The sequence below is a fragment of the Melanotaenia boesemani genome, chromosome 23 (assembly GCF_017639745.1).
Source record: "Melanotaenia boesemani isolate fMelBoe1 chromosome 23, fMelBoe1.pri, whole genome shotgun sequence".
NCBI classification, from domain to species: Eukaryota; Metazoa; Chordata; class Actinopteri; order Atheriniformes; family Melanotaeniidae; genus Melanotaenia; species Melanotaenia boesemani.
In genome coordinates, this window is record NC_055704.1 from 1,238,534 (window position 1) to 1,261,230 (window position 22,697).

The 22,697-nt window shown below is 40.0% G+C and overlaps 2 protein-coding genes across 2 annotated transcripts in view; both read left to right on the forward strand.

The window, feature by feature from the left end:
• tmem178b (transmembrane protein 178B) overlaps window positions 1–22,697 on the forward strand; it is a 151,485-nt gene that overhangs the window by 77,597 nt on the left and 51,191 nt on the right. The window lies entirely within an intron of this gene.
• On the forward strand, window positions 13,673–22,696 carry LOC121634324. Its single transcript, XM_041976868.1, has 10 exons — window positions 13,673–13,704; window positions 14,086–14,232; window positions 15,303–15,458; window positions 16,018–16,330; window positions 16,589–16,787; window positions 16,938–16,983; window positions 17,399–17,490; window positions 18,192–18,302; window positions 19,102–19,378; window positions 21,595–22,696. The coding sequence occupies exons 2-10, from the start codon at window positions 14,218–14,220 to the stop codon at window positions 21,787–21,789; spliced, it is 1,404 nt and encodes a 467-aa protein (XP_041832802.1). The 5' UTR covers window positions 13,673–13,704; window positions 14,086–14,217; the 3' UTR covers window positions 21,790–22,696.

Genomic DNA, 22,697 nt, shown 5'->3' on the forward strand with positions numbered 1-22,697 from the left:
TATAAACCAGTGTGTAACAGCTTTTAATCCCAGTATAAACCAGTCTGTAACAGCTTTTAATCCCAGTATAAACCAGTCTGTAACAGCTTTTAATCCCAGTATAAACCAGCCTGTAGCAGCTTTTAATCCCAGTATAAACCAGTCTGTAACAGCTTTTAATCCCAGTATAAACCAGTCTGCAACAGCTTTTAATCCCAGTATAAACCAGTCTGCAACAGCTTTTAATCCCAGTATAAACCAGTGTGTAACAGCTTTTAATCCCAGTATAAACCAGTGTGTAACAGCTTTTAATCCCAGTATAAACCAGTCTGTAGCAGCTTTTAATCCCAGTATAAACCAGTCTGTAACAGCTTTTAATCCCAGTATAAACCAGTCTGTAACAGCTTTTAATCCCAGTATAAACCAGTGTGTAACAGCTTTTAATCCCAGTATAAACCAGTCTGTAACAGCTTTTAATCCCAGTATAAACCAGTCTGTAACAGCTTTTAATCCCAGTATAAACCAGCCTGTAGCAGCTTTTAATCCCAGTATAAACCAGTCTGTAACAGCTTTTAATCCCAGTATAAACCAGTCTGCAACAGCTTTTAATCCCAGTATAAACCAGTCTGCAACAGCTTTTAATCCCAGTATAAACCAGTGTGTAGCAGTTGTCAGACTGGGAGGTAAAATGATGTAAAATGAATGTATGAATAGATGTAGCAGCATAAAGGCCGACCAGAAGAAGAAAGCAGAATTTATTACTAACAGAACTTTGTAGAAATAACACACAGATCAACAGTGACCAAACCTTTTCTCATCTCATCGTTCTCTCAAGTCTTGGCTTTCAGGAGAAAAAATATTGTTATTGAAACAAACACACAACAGAAACTATTTCCATGTTTCCACTTTTTCCTCATTTCCAGTTATTCCTGCTACTATTTACCTGCTATCCTCACTAAACCAACTCCAGCTCAGCTGTTTTGTGGAGCCACCGTGCATCAGAAACATCTTCTTGACTTTATTCCAGCCATAGAGGAGCATTATTTTTCTTCTTTTCACACACACATAGAACTTTCTGCTCACTGGTTGATCTTTGGCTGCTCCTGATTGGACGTTACCGTAAATCTAAGCTCTCTGATTGGTGGAAAGTCTGACAGGAAGTGGCTTCATCATCATGTCCAGGTCTAAATAGAGGTCTCTTAGCAACATAGTAGTGATGGTGATGTTTTTATGATAAAAATGTGATAAATAATGCTGTTATCATGGATCATGGTGGATTTACCAGATAGAGTCTCTGAATAAAACTACATTTAGTGGCTGGATTGTAAACCTCCTGGATGGGATAAAAATGCCTGGAAAACTTCTGTAGATCATCTAAAGGGTAGCTATCCATCACATTTACCCCACAGGGATACACACCACCGCTCCTGAGATGTTAGCCCTTAGCAGTGCTGGAGAGTTAGCAGAGTTTTAAGGGTTAATAAAGTCATGTGAACTGACCTTTGGAAATGGTAATTAACCATCAGCAGCCCATATTTATTGACATGACGGTGGTTTTGCAATTATCATCTGATAGTGAGATTGTCATGATAGCATTTATCCTACAACAAATTGGATTTAGAACCAAATCTCAAAAACATTTCTCTGTTAAAGACCATGTTAAATGCCCCCTGTTGACATGTCTCACTCTTATTACCCTGGAAACATCTATCCATTGTTTTATCATGCAAATAAATGAATAAATAATTACTCATGAGACATAGTTCTGCAGTAAAGACAATTTAACCCACCCCATGAAACCAGCAGCAGCACTAACCTGAAGCATTGATACAAGGCAGGATGGATTGTCATCTCTGATCCACTGGTCCAGTTATTGAAAACTACCGTCTTCTTCTACAGTTAAGATAATAATTCTCTCTCTAACAGGTTAAAATGGTTAACCAGAGACTGAAATTTTCAGCATCAGTTAAGGTTTGTCCTGACTGCACTGCTGCTCCCTCCCAGCCCAGAGAACTGCACACAGCTGCTGGGTTTAAGGGGGAAATGCTGGACTGAACTGGTCACAAAACAGTTTCCAGAGCAATTCTGTTTCAGAGCACACAGAAACATGACCACACCTCTGTACACCACCAAGAGAAGGTGCTGCATCACGCCATGTGAGCAGGAGTTATTTGCAGTAATTATTATGTATTTATAGTCTTCACACCTGTTCTGTGTCACTGGCCAAAGGCTGCAGCCCAGAAACATGATGAAATGTACAGCTGGACGTATCTAAAGTCAACCACCACACAACTGACAGGAGAGGTTGTCATGAAGGTTTGAGTTTTCTTAACCATATTTTCCAGCGCATGCTGTTTCACTGCATGTAGCGCAGATGCAGAGGAGCAGAGATGCTGTTTCTGTTGAACTGTAAAGATAGCCAGAGTTCAGCATCCAGGCAGCCTGGTGATCTTTCTGTAACCTAAAATATTTATGATTAACAAATTCTGCATTAGTAAACTAAGAATCACTTCTCCTTCAAAAAGTCTGGGTTTGGGTCATCTTTAATAGACTGAATAAAAATATTATATCAGATCAAATCAAATTTTATTTATAGAGCACTTTTCATGCATAAAGCAACACAAAGTGTATAATAGAGCAGTAACCATGACAACAACCCTGCAGACAGAGCAGGCAGAGCTACCAGTGTGGAGGATCCCCAGGAGGAAACACTGGAGTTAAACAGTGAAAACAAGAATAAATAAACTTACAAACAATAAGAACTGATAAGAGTGACAAGAATAAAAATACAGATAAAGGAGTTCAGGAAAAATAAATAAAATAAAATGAAAAAAGGTGTTTATGAAAACTGTACTTGGGTTAAAATAACATGATAAAATAAGCAAAAATTTAAACAATAATAAATAAATTCAGCTATAAGCTAGACTAAAGAGAAAGGTCTTGAGCCTGTTTTTAAAAACATCAACAGTCTCTGCAGCCCTGAGGTTGGTCCACAGTCCAGGCCCATAGTGGTGGAACGAGGCATCACCAAAAGTCTTGGTTCTGACTTTGGGAACAACCAAGAGGCCGGTACCAGAGGATCTCAGGGTCTGCGAGGGTTCATAATCTAAATGTTGGTCTGACAAGAAGGCCCAGGATCATTAAGACATTTATAAACAACTAAAAGAACCTTAAAATCGACCCTGAAACGCACAGGGAGTCAATGCAGCGATTTTAAACCTGGTGTGATGTGTTCGCTTCCTCTGGTCCTCGTCAGAACTCTGCTGCTGAGTTCTGGAGTAATTGCAGCTTAGAAATAGACTTTTTGGGAAGACCAGAGAGCAGGGCATTACAATAATCTATTCTACTAGAAATAAAAGCATCAGCATCCCGGTGCTGGCAAAAGAGAGAAAAGGGCGGACTCTGGCCATGTTTTTAAGATGATAAAATCCTGTCTTTGTGCCATTTCTAATGTGTGGAATAAAATCTAGCTCAGAGTCAAACAGAACACCCAGATTTCTCACACAATGAGAATATTTAAAGTTTTGTAGTCTTGATAAAATGATCTCTCTCTTGTCTTCAGGACCGATAATTAAAACTTCAGTTTTGTCCTGACTGAGCTGTAAGACGTTCTCTGCCATCCATTACTTAATATCTAAAAGACAGTTTAAAAGAGTGTTATCTGGCTCTAGGTCATCAGGAGGCACGGCGATGTAAAGCTGTGTATCATCAGCATAGCTGTGGAAATCCATGCCGTGTCTCCTGATGACATCCCCAGGAGACAACATGTACAGATTAAAAAGAAGTGGGCCTAGAATTTATGCTTGGGGAACTCCACATTGGATCTTATAAACAATATTTGCTTTGAGGAGCATATGTCGATACTTACATAAAACTGTCAATCTGTGAGACAGGAGTAAAACAATTTAAGAACACCAATCCTAGTCAACTTTTAGGATTTCTAAAATCCAAACTTGGTAGGACAATATCCCTACCTCTGACCTCTACTCTGACCCTGCTGTACACACAAAAAATGGAGAAACGGGAAACTGCGACACCACCGGTCCGGAATAAAACCAAAGAGATGATGTGAAATGTGAGACATTTGTACACAAATAGTACCTTTCACACCACATGCTACTTATTAAAGCTGTTTGCAAAAATCAATAAAGAGGCACATTTGACATAATACTCCGAACAGTGCATGTGCTCACACACACAAAAGAAAAAAAAAATCAGGATTTACAAAAGGAAGGGAGGCATTGCATCCGCTAAAACATGTTCCATCATTGTAAAACAAACTTCCATGTTATAAAATCCATTCAGGCTAAATAAGGCGACAGTCTGCTGCCAGCATGTTCCAGACAGATTAATGATAATTACTATTAAAATAATATGGTCGCTCTGGAAACATGCTCATCAGTCAGACTACAATCAGGGTGTTTCCTCCTGTAGCTGTTCAGAACATTGATGCTCGAATATAAAACAGCTCCCCAGACCGTAAAGACGTACAACGGATGATCTGGCTCTGCTGGACCACATGGAGCGATACTCCGGGGTGAGCGGGTTTTCAGAGACCAGCTAGACTTCCTGCATGGCTCATGACCCGGTTCCAACTGTCGTCTGCTGTGTTGTTGGACTTCTGTGATGTTCTGGGCCTGGTGTTCCAGGCCAGGAGGAACCAGGCTGTGCCAGGAGGAACCAGACCGTGCCAGGAGGAACCAGACCGTGCCAGTCCCTCTGCAGGTACTAACTGGGTTTTCTGGCAACCAGCACCTTCCAGAGAGACCAGCTGAAAAGTTGGGGACATCATGAACTTTCCTACACTGGGGAAAAACAGGAAACACAACAATGCAGTTTGCAGCAACGTCCGGTTTCCCCGAACAAAAACAAACTTTAACCCCAGAGGAAAATTTCTGATTGGACATTAAGTCTGCCGTCATTAACAAAAAGACTTTTCTTTAAATCATATGTGATGCAAACGTGTTGCTCACCAATGTGGTGGCTGGTTGGTCTGGGTTCACCATGACTCATTCTAAGAACCAGCAGATTTGGACAGGCTGGAGGCTGGAGGTCTAGAAGTGATGCAGCGTTCAGGAAACACGTAGACATGGATTTCCTTTTATTTTTCTTTTTTTCACAATGCTTTCTGAAAACACAACTCCTTGTCCACCTGGTTAATGGCGGTGATGGTGTCCCTCTGCACCTGCAGGACTTCCTCTGAGGACACGGCTGCTGCGGTGCTGGGTGGAGTCCCTGGCCTCACCCTCTCCAACCACAGCTGCAGCACCGCCCACCCAGCTGGCACACCAGGAACTAGAAAGAAATATTATTTAACACTTAATAAACTGCTACCAGTCTCTGATCTGTACATGTTCATTTTCCAGATAATAAATAAATGAGCTGCATCCTCCTCTCTGGTGTGTCTTCCCTCTGACACCTGCTGCCCTCCTCTGCCTTTCTGACCCTGGTGATGACCACGCCGTCCCCACCAGATAAAACCTGGTCTAGTTTTCCAACATGCTCCATCAGGATCTCAGTTTCACATTCCGAAAAATTCTGCTTCTTCCCTCTTTTTCCCTCCTGAGCAATCGTGGAAATGATGTGATGAATATTTATTATAGCATTCACCCGACCTTTTATAGCCATCCTGTGGGTGGGGCAAGGCGCTCCCTCACTGCACCAACTTTAGAGTTGATCCTAATTTATAAGGAAAACAGGCGTGGGACGTGTGTGTGCACGCTTTAATAAATCTGGCAGGTTTTGTGTGCCGCATTTTTTTTCCCCCTGCGTACGCCACCTGTAGTCTGCTTTGCTACGCTCTGGTTTAGACATGAGGCCCCTGGTCTGAGTTGAGTTGATTGTTTAATTCCCAGTTGTTAAATGTTATATATTACATAAATTTGCTCCTGTGAAGCCATGCTGCTGTGATGGAAGCAGGATGTGGTTCAGCATCGTCTTGCTGAAATCTGCAAAGCCTTCCCTGAAAGAGACGTTGTCTGGATGGGAGCAGATGTTGCTCTAAAACCTCCATGTACTTTTCAGCATTGATGGAGCTTCACAGATGTGGAAGCTGCCCACGCCATAGGCACTAATGCAGCCCCATCCCATCAGAGATGCAGCTTTTCACCTGTCCACTGATAACAAGCTGGATGCTCCCTCTCCTCTTTAGTCTGCAGGACACGCCGTCCATGCTTTCCACAAACTAGTTCACATCTTCATCCAGGTTTCCACTTTGCCTCAGACCATTTAAAATGAGCTTTGGTCCAGAGAAGACGGTGCTGGTTCTGGATCCTTCTGGCTTCTTCTTTGCATGATGGAGCTTTAACCTGCATTTGTGAATTTCAGGGTGAACTGTGTTCACAGACAGTGGTTTCTGGACGTCTTCCTGAGTCCATGCAGTGGTTTCCAGTAGAGAATCACTTCTGCTTTTAATGCAGAAAATCACCAGCATCCAGCCTTGTCCCATGCACACAGAGATTCCTCCTGAACCTCTGTCCATCTTTCTATCTGAGAGACTGCAGTTTTATGTCATGTTACCCACCTGTTGCCAATTAACCTAAATGTTTTTTCAAATGTCATTGCATGTTGTTTTTATTTACATTTTCTACAGCGTTCCAACTTTTCTAGGAAAGTCGTGTATTATGTCTAGAGCCTTTAGAACAAAGTAATTTTGATCCTCTATAACATTTTTATAAAGCAAAAAATGTAGAGAGTTTATAGTTTTATAAAGGCAGCTTGGTGATAAATGTGGGAATTTTTTCTAAAGTTTTTTTTTTTAATTTGTGAACTTTATTTCTAAGAGTTGCTGGTGTGTGGCATTGTACCATAAAGTAACACAGTGTTGTGACAGTCGGGAAACTAAAGCTGCTGAGGATCTGCAGTATCTCAGCTCTCCAGATGCTCCAGGGTTGTTTCAGTCCTGGAAATGTGCAGAACTAAGGTTGGTGTATCTCAAAACGAGGCAGAAACTCATAGTTTCAAGGTTCAGATCTGACTAAGACTGCCTTTTTGTTATTTAAATAAGGGGGTTTTGGAGCATATTTGATAAATACTACAGCCTTGTTAATCCACTCCATATTCGCCCGTGCAGATAATCCTTTTCTGCATGTGAGCTTTTGGTTCTGCTGCTGAAAATAGCCCTAACATCCGTTTTCTCCCATTCAAAATGGCCGGTGGAAGATTTGTTCAACATCTCCAGTTCTGATTCAAGTCGGTGAGTCACAGTAGCCTGTGGACCAATCTGATAATGACTTGGTCAGAGGATTTTTGTATTAAAGACATCCTTACCCCATGATAATCTCTCCCTCTCTCAGGAAACTGTCTTTTTATTTGAGCAATCAGAGGTGCTGAAGTCATCAAGTTCGTTTTCCTTAATCATGCAGTCAAATGTGTGTTTCTAAAAATGAGGTAGAGTTAGGAAATAGCATGTGACTAATGATGATAGTGGCAGCTGATTCGGGTTTGATAGGTGTGTCTCTGAGTTGCACAGGATTTGTAAGATTAGTCTGTAGAAACATTGAATGTATTCCATCTGGCAAATGTTTCCATCTGGATGAAGCGATGGACCAAAGGACTGATGACCTACATTACTGTATAACACACATACACACGCACGCACACACACACATACACACACACACATATATATATATATATATATATATATATATATATATATATATATATATATATGCATTATTATATGTATAACAGGCACCACCTTATTGACAGTGTAGGCAGCATGTGCTCCTATTGTATCATTTTTAAAGAAATTTGTCTATTTTTCATGTACAAAATGCAAAACTGCATTATTATAATGATTAATGTTCATCTGAGCAGTTATGTACGCTGTGCTGAACGGCCAACAAAGAAGACAGAACGGATCTGTTTCAGTAGAAATTTAATAAGAGGAAGGCAATCTGGCCTGTTTTTATACTGAGATTGAATGGAAGGGTCTTATCAAGCATTTCCTGTCAGGGAGCGAAGTCCACTTCATTCGTGTACAAAGAAAGCCAGACACACTCAGATTTTGACAGGAATTGAGTTGAAAACAGGCTAAACGCTGCTGAGTGGTTTGGGAAGACCGAAGCAATCTTTTGCTGACTTATGGTGATGCTGCAGTCAGCAGCAGCTCAGTGTTATTTTTAGTCTGGACTCAGGGTTGAATTTGGACCATACCGCTGTCCTGGGACTAACCACAAGCAAACAGCAGGTCTGAGAGGCAGAGGTGTGTTTGCTGAACAGACCGCTGCATGCTTCATTTAAGTTGTGTTTCAGAACCAAGGTTCATTTTACTGTCATGTTCATCCCGGGGCAGCTGTGGCTCAGCTGGCAGAGTGAGGGCCAGGGTAAGACCCTGCACCCTACACTGCCCCACAGCCGTGTAAATGAGAGGATGAAGGGCTGTTTTACTGAAACCAACCTGGGAGCATCCCACCATAGAAACCATAAACCTTGTTTAGGAGAGATGTCTGGAATACTGCTGGAATATTTAAGCTGACCCAACCTCAGATAAGGGACAGGAAGTATAATGTTACTGAGGGTGTCTGTTTTGTTTTGTTCTCCAAAGGCACTATGGGTAGAATAGTATGCAGATAAAGTTTGCTAAAAGGGAAATGAATGAACATCTTTAGTTTGCAGAGAGCCAGTGAGTGAGTGGAAGCTGAAGTTCCATCTCATGGTTGTCTGCTTCAGCTCTTTACAGACTTCAAAGCTACACCTCACTACATTCATCACCCCTCCTTTCTGCCTCCACTCAGCATCTCCTCTCCGAACCAGAAAACATTTCCCTCCACCCCCACCAGCAATAATGCTCAAAACTGCATATTTATTACTAAGTGATAGGCTAAACATTGCGTTCGGTCACATTGTCTGGCCCTTCGTTTATGCTGGGAGCTTTTGTGTGGGTGTGTTGGTGAGTGTCTAGGATGAGAGTCCACGGGCTGGAAGCAGGAGCTCAAAGAACACAAAACAGAGAGTCATGAAACTGGCATTTGAGGACTCTGCAATATTAAATATTTTAAAGTAGAACACCAGCTGTGACATTTACTTCAGATGACACAAGTCTGTTAATGTAACAGGATAAATTTACCAGACTAGTCCTGCAGTCTGATGTTTACAGGTAATACAAAACTTCATATTCTGTCTGCCAGAGTCGCCACTGCTGGACGGATGAGCTGGGATTTCTCCGTGAGGCTGCCCGGTGGTCTGACAGCTCCAGTAAACCTGATCAAACCATATGTTTTCATGTTTTTATCTGCTTTGTACACATAAGTAAAGCTTATTTATATAAAATCACAACAGGTTTTACAAGGAAATATAATATAATAATAAACATGACCCACTGATGAAGAACTACGGTGGCCCTGAAGTGTCACAGCAATACAAAGACACAACACTACACAATTAACCCGCAACACAAATACAAAAGCTGTAACTGAAGTTAGACTTAGTAAGTGAAACACTGATGGTAAAGAATGTTTATTCATTCTGGTAAGCGCTATTATAAGCTTTGGTAACTGTGACTATAAAGAGTTGTTGCATATTCGAGGTAATATACAATTTACGATACGATGCGATTTAGCCTGTAAGTGTTTACAACAGAATACTTCAGTTATGGAAAACTGTGAATGTGAAGAAACTTTTACTAAACTATTTAGGGTGACCAGAAGTCCTCTCTTACTCGGACATGTCCTCTTTTTAAGAGCTAAAAAATGAGTCTAATAAGACGAACTGAAGGCAAAGTTCGTGTTTTGCACTCATAGCTTTAATGAGGAAAAGTTGTTACTTTTAAGACTTTTAGATCTGAGTGGCTGGTATCTAAGATAGCTAGAAAATGCAGAAACCTAATTGCAAATTCACAGATGAACAACAGAAGAAAAAAGAAGAAATTCGTGTAGTGGGTTAATTGTTGTGGCTTTTGTTTTCTTGTTGTGACTGTGTTGCTGTGACCCTTCAGGCCCACCGTAAAAGACCCTTCATTTCCAGTTATTCCTGCTACTATTTACCTGCTATCCTCACTAAACCAACTCCAGCTCAGCTGCTTTGTGGCGCCACCGTGCATCAGAAACGTCTTCTTGGCTTTATTCCAGCCATAGAGGAGCATTATTTTTCTTCTTTTCACACACACATAGAACTTTCTGCTCACTGGTTGATCTTTGGCTGCTCCTGATTGGACGTTACCGTCAATCTAAGCTCTCTGATTGGTGGAAAGTCTGACAGGAAGTGGCTTCATCATCATGTCCAGGTCTAAATAGAGGTCTCTTAGCAACATAGTAGTGATGGTGATGTTTTTATGGTGAAATGTGATAAATAATGCTGTTATCATGGATCATTGTGGATTTACCAGATAGTAGGGATGCACCGATATGAAAATTTTGGTCGATACCGATATCCGATATTAATATTGTTTTTATGGCCGATAACCGATATTTACCGATGTCGATATATATATTTTGTTTTAAAAGGTTTAAGATTATCAAATTCTGTACAAAGTGAAAATAAAGCAAACATTAGGGGTGTTAGCTTCCCACCATTGTTTGTGAAGTTCTGGATGGTAGTTTTTCAGATGACATATCAAATTTGTGGTGCTGAACGAGTTCACACGGCATCCTCCTCGCATTACTTCGACTTTGTGGATATTGCATGCTGTTTTTCGAGTACCTTCTTTTTACACCGTGAAAAATTACCACACAGCTGAAATTGCTTCTTCCTTCAGTTACAATGTAGTGCTGCATCGCTGTCACATGTCCAAACATGGCTGCATGGCCAAACCTTCCAACACACGTACACAATCAGCAATTATACGAAAATAAATATCGGCTGTTAATATCGGCCCAGTTTTGCTTATCGGACCGATACCGATATGTTAAGAAATGACTAACATCGGCTGATACCGATATTAATGCCGATGTATCGTGCATCCCTACCAGATAGAGTCTCTGAATAAAACTACATTTAGTGGCTGGATTGTAAACCTGCTGGACGGGATAGAAATGCCTGGAAAACATCTGTGGATCATCTAAAGGGTTAAATATCCATCACATTTACCCCACAGAGCTACACACCACCGCTCCTGGTGGTAGAAGAGATGGAGCTTGGGGCGCTGCAGAGTTAGCAGAGTTTTAAGGGTTAATACAAAGGGTGACGGTCGACTTTTATGCTCACCCATCGTGTCTATTACGTGCATGCCACAGACTGTGTTCCTCATCATTGTGTTATCAGTCCATTAACTTCTGTAATTATGACAGGTCGCTTTGACCTTTTGGCCTTTTACAGTTTTTTTTTGTTTGTTTTTTGTTTGTGTGTGTGTGTGTGCGTGTGTGTGTGTGTGTGTGTGTGTGTGTGTGTGTGTGTGTGTGTGTGTGTGTGTGTGTGTGTGTGTGTGTGTATCAAAGTGTTCTATGTGTGAATAATGTTTCAGGACAAATGTAGCAAATGTCACAGTGTGGTATATATATTTGTCATTCTTATGTTATACAAATTTGACAGAAACACACAAAACAAAGATCCAAAAATCTCAGAAACACTGCTGTTGTTTACAATAGTAAAACATTATTTACACAGTGAACTAAAACACAGTTAATGTGCGGCTTATATCTGTGAAAAGTTTCATTTTCACTCTAAACCAGGGGTGTCCAAAGTCGGTCCTCGAGGGCCGCTGTCCTGCAGGTTTTCAATGTTTCCTGCTTCAACACACCTGACTCAAATGAAATAGATCCAACTGCCTTTAAGTTGTGCGCAATGACTAATTAATTTGAGTCAGGTGGTTTTGGAGCATGGACACATCGAAAACCTGCAGGATTGTGGCCCTCGAGGACCGGAGCTGGACACCCCTGCTCTAACCGGCTGCTTCAGGGCTCTTCTAACTTCACAGCTCCTCCACACCAGCAGCTTATGTTCCTTGAGGACCCCCTTCATGCAAAAGTCAGATTCTCACCATAAACACTGTATTCTGTCGGAGTCCTGTCCATAGAGCCAAAGTTAAATGAACAACATATGGCCTTACATTTTTTTTCTTAAACTTGAACTTGAACTAAAATGGGGTTGAACCCTAGGTTGGGAACCACTGCTTCACACAATCCCAGGAGCACCGTAATTAAATGTATAACGTTGGGAAGTTACACTTCTCCGCTTCCAGAATCAGTTGGAGGCGTTACGTTTGTTACATCTGATTTGACAGGATTGGATTTTTTTTAACATTTATACGTTGGTTCCGTATCTTCCACAAACTTTTTCCCACCCCAAAATTTGACAAGGTCATTCCAAGACACGTTTCCATGTGCTGCCTGTATTATCAGCCTCATTCTGGTAGCCTCCTGACCTGACATCCCCCAGCACCACACTGCCACCATCTTTCCGTTGGGTTGATGTTCTCATGGCGATGAGCCGTCTCAGCTTTCTCTTTAACCAGTAAGTTCAGTTTCAGTCTCAACTGACCAGAGTACCTTCTACATGCTTTGGAGGACTCTCCTGTTCACTTTTAAACATCTGTTCTTCATCTTTTCTTCAAGCAGCAGTGTTTCCAGCTTCTCTCCCATCAGACCAGGTTCTGTGGAGTATAAAGCTTACAGTGTGGACAGACACTCCAATCTCTGCTCTGGAGTTTTGCAGCTTCTCTAAATAAGGCCATGTTGCCTGCCTGGCTGATGAGTTTGGGTAATTTGACCTTTCCTGAAGATCCTGTGGACCTAAATGATCAGCTTCTGCTGCAGAATGTTGAGGTTTGTGGGAAACTCCTGCTTAAACTAACAGCCCGTGTTCATGGAAGCGGTTTTAACTGCTGTCTGTTGTTTTGGTCAGACCAGGTCGAAAAGCTGCATTATGCCTGGGGCGTATGAGCAGCATGTGTGGTTCAGTGATAACTTCCAGTTAGGCAGGATAATGAGCCCAGTTTGTACCAGCAGAGTTGTGTTCTGTAAAAGCTTCCTGTATGTGTAGTGCTGCAGACAGATGATGAGCCTGCACTGTATTTTTCCCTCACAAAGTCCTAGCTAACAGTTAATCCGGTTAGTCACATCACAGAGATTTTGTACCCACAAGCCCAGAAATCATCAAGTCACTTAGCCTGAGTGAAAGAAGAAAAAGAGAAGAAAGAGGGAGAGCTTCGCTTAGGCTACTTACACCAGCTGCCACGTAAGATTTCACAGTGCTCTGCTATCCTCCCAGTTTTTTCTAATTAGCTCAAAGTTAGCCTCTTTAAGAGCTGCTGTCTTCTCTCCTTCTGTTATATAATGCAATGAGAAGGAAACATGCACATGACCACTGCAGCACAGAACTGATTGTCAGGGTTGCTGGTAGCTGTTTGTGGGTGCCTTAAACACAGCAGCTACCTTGTTACGACTAATGCTCAGAGACATCGGGGAGTTCACGAGTCCCTGAGAAAATAAACTAGTGTGTGCAATAATTTTACATTTATGTTTGTTTAAATTATTTACACGACATAATTCCTGACTCTGTTTTACCCTCAGCAGCATCGGTTACTGGAAATATAACACTGAAGTCTGAATCTGGTTACGAAATAACACAGCCATAAAACAAAGAGAAGAAAATACGAACTGGGCAAAAGAAGTGAGTAAACAGAAGAGAAAAAGCGAGTGAAGAGAAGAAAAAGAGACCAAACAGAAGGCATCAGCATTTCTGAGCCTCTGAGGTGTTGAGTGACACTCATCTTACAGTGATTTGGTGAACCTGCTGCTGATATTGAGCTGGAACTCTATGGGATCAGGATCATGCCAGAGACAGGTTGTGTGTACAAAAAAATTTTGCATGTAAAAATGATGTTTTGAAGTTGTATAAAACAAGTTGTGCTTGTGGAAAAAATCTGAACCTGCAGAATCATTTTGTGGTTGTGCAAGAAACCTTTGTCTGCAAAAATATAATTTGCAAACATGTAGATCAGTTTTGCACTTGTGTTTTTTTCCTATGTGTGTGTGTGTAACTTAAATTTGTACCCATAAAAGTTCCGCCATACAAAATCTCAGGACGAGTGCGGCACCCAGTGTTCGTGTGCGACACTGCACCTACAAGCTCGCAAAGCAAAAACCTACAAGCACAAAACGAAAAACCTACAAGCACAAAACCTTTTTACAGATTAGATATAAGTCAAATTTGTGCCACTAACAGCCAATCGGAATACTGCTTACTGGCGAGCCTAGTCGCCAATGACTGGTGACGACGACGCCTTTTTGGAGAAGACGAAGAAGAAGGAAGATTCTGCTGCTAGCCAATGCTGCTAGCAGAGACCAGGCAAAGAGGATGGCTGAAGCCCAAGTAAGTGAAAGCTGAGTATGTTCATACATAATAAAGAATGTGATGTATACTACAGAGTTTAAGCCTTGGTGTTTGAGATTGTTCTTTTCCACGACTTTTACCTTACGTTAAGGTTAGAGTTACCCATCAAATTTCGTTTTCTGCGAGTTGGTTCCTAGTAACGGTCCCGCCATGTTCAATCCAGAATCGTGTTTATATTCGGTTCTGAATCAACCCGCGGTCCTCCACACCACTGTTTAGTGAGTAATTTACAATAAATTGGAGGCTTGGGGTTCTGCTAAGCAACCATCAGAACGTTTAACGAAGCGGCAAGAATTTCTTCGGTACCTGCCGAGAGTACCGCGCTGAAGTTAGCTTCTGATTCGTATGTGAGACCTTCACTCAAAATCATGTGCGAGAGCATTCCCTTTCTTCCTTTTAATGTTCCATCAATCTTTGTTCTCATCTACTCAGCTCAAAATTTATAAGGAATTAAGTCACGGTTAATGATAAACACATGTTGAAATTAACGCAACAGCAGCGAAGCAATAAGTTGATCAGCCAAATAGCCTTACCTCTATTTGGTCAACACTGTTTTACATGTAGCCTACCAAGAAACTTGACCAAGAAACCTTTAATTTTCATTTCGTGAGGGATCGAAGTTTGTGCAGTCCTATTCATAACCAGTTGCTATCTATTATCATTGTCGTCACATTTTTGTACAGTGTTCGTTCTATTATTTATTGTGTATTTGATTTAAACAACTCAAATGACATTAAACAAAACAGATGTGTTGTTTCAGTGGTTTAAAACACATGCTAATTTGCAACACTTTTCCACAGGAGGCTTTAGGGTATGGTATAAAAGACAATGGTATTAAAGAGAATTACGTGCAATGAGCAATAACATTAAAGTAAAATGAGCTGTGCTTTTTAAGATTAAAAATCACACAAATAGCAAAGCAACGGGCCCAGTAAGTCATCAGATAAAGCTGTGTCCACTGTTGTTGGTCTTGAGTTTTACCTTGTGTGCACAATTGTATTGTGCTCATTATTATGATGTATTTGATGTTTTTTTTTCTTTTTTGTCAGGTAATTGTGGGAAATGATGTTCTGAACCGGCTCCGGCTCAGGTTGGAGCAAGCCTTGCATCGCCAGCCCATAGACATCGACTACATCGAGTTTATCTGCAGGAGTGACATGTTGCTGATTGCATCCTTATCAAATCACTTGCAATTTCCTGAACAGGTACCTTAAAATTATATTTGCCCTTTTGAAACAGGTTGTTTAAAAAATATCCCAGGAGAAAATACAGTGTCAAGCTTGTGATGAAATATTCCAATTCATTGTCAAATGGTCATACAGTCCATAGGGGTTTGATAAACCTTACAGTTCAACTAAGATGTTCATATAATGTTCTATGAACAAGTGTTCATTGTTCCAAGATCATGGTAAAATTGTGATGAGTTAAAAGTTAAACTATAATATGCGTACAATTCACTGTGAAGTGGTAGTTAAACTGTGAAAATTTAGTTTTACTTTGCATGTTTTCTTGGGATGGGTTTAAGATTAGGCTTTTTATTATCCTTACAGAAAATGTGTAGTCACTGTGCACACAGGTCTCATTGACATAATATAACATATACTCTCTCTCTCTCTCTCTCTCTCTCTCTATATATATATATATATATATATATATATATATATATATATATACATATATATATATATATATATAACTAACATTAAAAGCCGTTATGGCAGGTGGAAACCTATTAAATGCAGTTACAAAATGTATTCTTTTTAGGTACTTGAAGGTCTACATGGGCTTCTCATGCTGCTTCAAGAAGAAATTGACAACAGAGGGACAACTGTTGCGGTGGAGAGAGATACAAGCCGAAGGGGACATCCAATTGTCATTGCCCGTGGGCACATAGAGGATCTCCTGGAAATGGACCTGTCTGTTACATGCATTTCCAAATTGACGTGCATTTCAGTGAGGACACTGTTCCGCAGGATGCAGGAATGGGGTCTGTCCATAAGGGACAGATACAGCAACATATCTGATGATGAACTTGACCGTTTAATCATTCAGATCAAACAGACCTCACCAAATTTGGGTTAGTTGCTCAACAAAAGTAGGTTACATCTTTACTATTGCAGGGAGGAAAAGCCACACATACCTGACCCTGAGTTGTGCTTTGTCAAGACATGGTTCCCCTGTTTTGAATGTACAGTTTAGTTTTATTTTATTTTGCATTTTATCTCTTCTCCTTGCATAGTTTGGTTTGATACACTAACTTAATTTAATGTGACATTAAACTTCAAGCTTCTGGGAAGTATCTAATATCTTTTTTGTTCCCCTCATCTCCTATTAGGTCACAGGATGGTAAAGGGGTATCTGAAGGCATTAGGCTACAGGCTGCAGTGGAGCAGGGTTTGGGATGCGATGCACAGAGTTGACAGTGTAGGAATCCTTTCTAGGATGTCAAGACTTGGGTGTGTTGTGAGAAGGAGCTACAGTGTCCCATCTCCACTTGCTCTCCTGCACATCGATACAAACCACAAATTGATCAGGTTAGACCAAACACACCCACGCGCCTTAAAATGCAGTGGCATCCGTGCTGTACAGCTGCTGGTACCTGAATTTCCCTGAGGGCCCCTCCAAAGGGATCAATAAAGTCTCTTCTATACTCTTCTAAAAAGTAATCTTTTTTTATTCCATAGATACGGCATTGTAATCTTTGGGGGTGTCGATGGCTACTCAAGAAAAGTAAGTTGCCCGATAAATACCCAGCACAAACAACAGTAAAACCCTAACCTAAAAATGCTAAACCGTACAACAGAGTGAAAAAGTACAGGGACAACGTAACTGTAGTGGTGATACTGCAGCATAGCTGTACCTTTTTTACATTGTTGATTGGCTAACCAGAAAAAAACACTGATGGAATCAAGTTTTGTTTTCACATGACATGTATAAGTTTATTTGTAACATGATTTTGTGTCCTGAGTGACTGCACCTAATAAATAGTTTTGTGTGTCCTCACACCCTTCCAGTATAATGGAATTGTTCTACATGTAGATTAGAAGAGACGTGAAATAATTTCACTAGACCATTGTGGTGTTTATAAATATTATTTCAATCCTTTTAATTTTCTTACTTTTCATTCATTTAAATTTTTTCATAGGTCCTTTATCTACGAGTCGCCAACAACAACAAGGCAACAACTGCGCTCGATTTTTTTCTTGAAGCAGTTGACCGATATGGTTCTCCATCTAGGTAACATGACATGATGTGCATTCTGGTCAATACATTGACGTATACAAAACATAAGTGATCTATGCTCTTGTCCCTATCCCATTCCTCTCATACTTATTATTTGTATAGCCCAGTGATCTTTAAAGAGCAGATTGCAAGTTAGAGCCCCACCTGGTGATCTGACCATGGCCATAGCCAAAGAGAGCGTGTGCTGCAGGAAGGTAGATACATACTAGTCCTAACACAGCATCGAGGTTTTGAAGCATGGTGTCTACATTCTGCAGAAATCATATATGCACTATAGACAGGAGCATGGACTCTTCACGCCAGCACACCTGTACGTTTCGGGCAGAAATTACTTCTTACAAAGTTTTTTGATGTCACATCAAATGACGGGACTTTTAAATAAAAAAATAAATAAATTAGAGACACTAATAAGAAATGTCCCTTTTAGAGGTAAATTTATGTCGTCATGACTGTTGAAAAACATGAAATCCTACACAAAATTTTGAAATATGATCATTTTGACATTTAATTTTCTTTTTGTCAAAAGTCTAACCTGTAACCTGCACTTGAAGTCACTTGTTAAGGTCTTTACCTATCAGGGCAGTTATCCATGAAATATACTGGGAAAAGTGTGCTCACTGCATGATGTAGTTTAACTACTGCTTCAATTTAAAACAGTCTACTATATATATTAATTTTCATCTTTTCACACCAAGGGTCAGGGGAGACATGGGTGTGGAGAACGTGCTCATTGCTAGGCACATGTTTGCGCTTCGTGGCTGTGACCGGGGGAGCTTCATCTCTGGCAAAAGTGTACACAACCAAAGGTAAGAACAGTTACTACATATTATTCAACCTCCTAAGTTAGGGAGGCAAACATCAATTTCCAGACTGGTTCACCCATGAGGCTTTTTCACATGTAGTCCGAATATTTCATCTGAAAGTTTTGAAGGCAGTGTATTTAATGGACTCACTGTCAGGTCAATGATAACATTCATATCAGTGACGAAGTTCTCTCGATTTTGTGTTGTTGATTTTTTTTAACTGAGGTCGATTTTCTTAATATTTGAATCCGACAAATATAATATTGACCAATCAGAAACTGTCGTGGTGATTGTTGATGCGCCCTAACAGGTGTTCGCTTGCCACCTATCCACATGCACCGGTTACAGTTATGTAATGTTGAAAAAAAGTGAAAATTTGTTTATACTATTGTATCATCATGGCTGAGCATGTCATAGTCTTTGTGTCACAGTGCTCTTGTTTTAGAGCAAGAAAGAGATTGCTGCTGAAGTAGCAGCATTTCCTCACAGAAGGTTGTTCATGTTTGTTCTTTTCACCTGCGACTTTCGGATTCACAATTGTGCATCAGACTTGGTGTGTATAGAAATCTTTTTCTATACACACCAAGTCTTATGCAATTTGAAGAGCTTAATATTTTTCAGATATTTTAAATTAAAAAAGGTAAATTTGACCCACAACATAATAGGAGAGAATTATTAAGAAATTATTAAATGACAGTGAAATGTTACATAATATTACAGAATATTGTCAATTTCAGATACTTGTACCACTGACAAAAGTTGTTCAGCCAGGATAATTAGATTTTTTTTAAATTGTTTTCAGGATTGAAAGACTGTGGCGTGATGTCTGGAATGCTGTCAGCACTATCTATTATGACGTTCTCCATAGCTTGGAGGAGGATGGCTTTCTCGATCCAGCTGACTTGATCCATGTTTTCTGTGCCCAGTACGTCTTTCTTCCTCGAATCCAGAATGATCTGGACACTTTCCAAAATAGTTGGAACAGTCATTCGCTTCGGACTGAAGGTAATCGTACTCCTGATCAGCTATGGGAAATGGGAATGAGCCAGGCCCCTGTTCACCAGCCAGACAATCCTGAGGTATGGAATTTTTACTGGGTGGCAACATACCTCGATTTACATTACAGACTCCTACCTTGAAACATGTAGCAGGGTTCATGATGATTATTGAATTCCTGCAGTTGATGACATTTTATGTGAGGGAGCAAAATGCTTCTGTTACTTACTAGTTTTGTCACAATATCCGATACCAAAGAAAACACTGGATACTGGACACAGTTCTCAATATATCAGAGAGGGGAAAATCTCAGAGAAGAGTAAAGAATTTCTTCTTTCACATCAGTTTAAAGAAAATAATATAGCAACAAGTTGCTCAGTAAATTTAAAATCTGCTGCAATAGTACACAAAGCAAAACTATTGCTCATCTCTTTCTCAGAGCAAGACTGTATAGTTTAAGTTTTGCCTCAAGCAAAATGGTCTGAAGTCCAAAACATTCAATATTTACCTCTGCCAAGGAGGTTTTACTTTACCCAGGGTTTGTCTGTTTTTTTTTTAGCAACATATCTCCAGAAGTTATGGATGTATCTTGATTAAATTTTTCGTAATTTTTGGGTATACCACAAGGAACAAGTAATACAATTTTGGTGATGATCCATGACTGCAATGTTGGATGACAATCAATAAGCATCGCAGTCTCCAAGTGCTTTTCTACTTTGTCTATTTACAACTTTATGAGTACATGTTCTGAAATATTTGGGAAATTAACATTTTTGTGATAACAATTATAAGGGATATTATGGAGATTTAACTTTATCTTCATCTCTTAAGGGAAATTGTAGAATGTATTAAGGAGCGCATTAGCTGAGGAAAGGTTCACCTCACTCTTTACCCAGCTGAGGTGAAGCTGACACTGGACTCTGATGAATATTGAACAGCTGGGTGCTGTTTACTGATGAAGCTTTTATTAACACCAAGTTACTCACAGCTAACCTACAGTATGCTCCCACGGCCTGTTATAAATCACATCTGCGCTGTCAGACCAGCTGACGTCAGTGACGTACTGCTCCTGTAGCTCTACCTTTTTAAAAGGAGCAACACTGTTAACTCAGAACAAAATGCTGGAAATGTCATCATGTCTGCACAATGAGGCATAACTGTCCCAACATAAACAGTTGACTTTTTAAAGGTATGTTTGCGGCACCACTTGCTAGCTACTCCTGTAAAGAATGTAGTCCATGGGCCAGACCAGATTTTGGCACCACTAAAGGTGGCAAAATATAGTAACAGTTTTTGAAAAGGTCCATGCCCATACAAGATATTTTGGTATGATAACCCATCCTAAGTGGTAGCTTTGTCATTATGGTTATGATCATATGAAGTACATCCCTTATCAGACCACTGATATGGCTCCTTAGTCATATGATTATTCTTTTATAAATAGACTAAACATAATTTAATGTATGTATTTTCTTGCTTTAATTTGTGAAATAAATTATCTTGGTTTTCTTAATAGCTAGATGCTTTTAAGTATTCCAAAATTTTTATTTATACCCCTGTCTGTACCTTTTGTGGCCTTGCCGGCAAATTTCTTTATACAAGCAGCTGTCCAATAACAGTGTCTTTAATGTTCAATCACAAGAGACTTCTAGTCGATACAACATTTTAGTGCAGATGTTTAATGATCTCAGGTTCCTTTAGAAGAAGAGTCTTAAATTTTGCCTCCTTTAGTGGTACCAAAAAGTGAAATATTGTACTTTTGCCCTAATGGGTCCATATTCACGTTCTACAGGGGGAGGGGCTGTCTGCTGGAGTGTCTCTCAAAAGCAGCAGGTCCTTTTTGTGAACCAGCAGACACGGCATTTAAATATAGATACTAAATGCTACCATTGATTAGTTTCTGAGAATGGATTTATTTGATAATGCTTGTGCTAGCACATCAAACCGTGTCGCGGTGAGGCTCTTTGACTACCGTGCAAGACGGGTTCTGTAGGCACGCGCACTGTAATATCAGTACCATGGAAAATTAGCACTGTATCCAGTACCACGTATTAATTATCAGTACTTTTTGGAGTATTAACAACCCTATTACATCTGAATTCTGACAAATGCACTTATTTTCATTCTTGAACTAAATAGTGTTTGAGTACGCAATGAAATCACTCAACTGTTTTACACTTTCTTCTAGGGGATTTCACCTGCATTTTCTTAAATATTGTAAAATATTTTGCCTTAATAAAAAATAGGCATGCTTTAATTTCCCTTTGGGTCAATACCTCATTTCTGTGTTGTCTTTCAGGACTTCGGTTTCCCTGACACAGATATTACATGTGAGGATGGACTGCAGCTGCCTGAGTACCGGTCTCCACTGAGCAGGGAACAGCTTCAAGATCTGACTGAGCGGTTTCATCCAAATACTTTCTCAGAAACATTTGGTGCAGACATCTATTGCAATGTTCTTCAGTATGTTGTGACCCTGCTGGAAGACGCCTAAAGTGTAGGAAAAAAATCTGGAAGATGTTCTCCTTGGCAATTAATTTCCACTTTCTCTTGTCAAACAGATCATTTGCAACTTCTTTTTTCCTTGTGATTCTTCATTACTTGTTTTCCTGTTAAACCTACCACAAACAATGACATTTACACAATGTTCTTAGTAACCCTTTTATGCCCTGTTCAGAAAAAGTTATGTTAGTATTGTTAACTACAGAAATTGTAGTTTAGACTTAAAAACATTTCTTTGCAGTTTACTATTTTTTTCATGAAAGGGTTTTCTAAACCTTAATCATGATGCAATGAAACACCATAAACAACTAAACCCTTAGGTCCCATTTTTGATTTATGTACCACAAAGCATTTCAGAAAAATACAATATATTTCAAAAGTATAAAAGAAAATACTGTGGCAATATTAAGCATAACCAGTCTGTCCTATGATTATTAGCTCAGAAGACTTATTTTGTGGAATTTTCACTTGATCTAAAAAGTCTCGCTTAAAAATTTATTTAATTTTTGTTGCTTTGTTACATGGGTGTTTGGCTCTACCACCAAAGAGATGTGCAAGCCCTCGCATTAAGGAATGCTTGCTGGTGGCAAACTGCAAATTTACAAATGCCCTGTAAATAAAATGACTGTGAGAAGAGCCAATGTGATTGATACATGTCTGTCTCTGCACACTTAATACTTGCAGTTCTTAGTTATTAGTGCATTCATGCAAATTATAAGCAAAAGTGGAGTAACTAAGACTGCAGTTATACATGGTCTGTCCTTTGCCATCTCCCCGAGACTCCTACAGTTTAGAGAGCTGGTTCCCGAAGGAGACGTTTTACAACAAGTAGTGTCTTGACATTAAGCCCATAGCTTAAGTGTTATATTTGTTATATCAATAAAGAACCTACACTGATAC

What these genes read in the sequence shown, in the direction of transcription:
- LOC121634324 (XM_041976868.1), top strand. An exon ending in TCGATGGCTACTCAAGAAAA is followed by an intron (nt 16,984 to 17,398) that starts GTAAGTTGCCCG and finishes ATTTTTTCATAG; the next exon opens with GTCCTTTATCTACGAGTCGC. An exon ending in ACCAGCCAGACAATCCTGAG is followed by an intron (nt 19,379 to 21,594) that starts GTATGGAATTTT and finishes GTTGTCTTTCAG; the next exon opens with GACTTCGGTTTCCCTGACAC.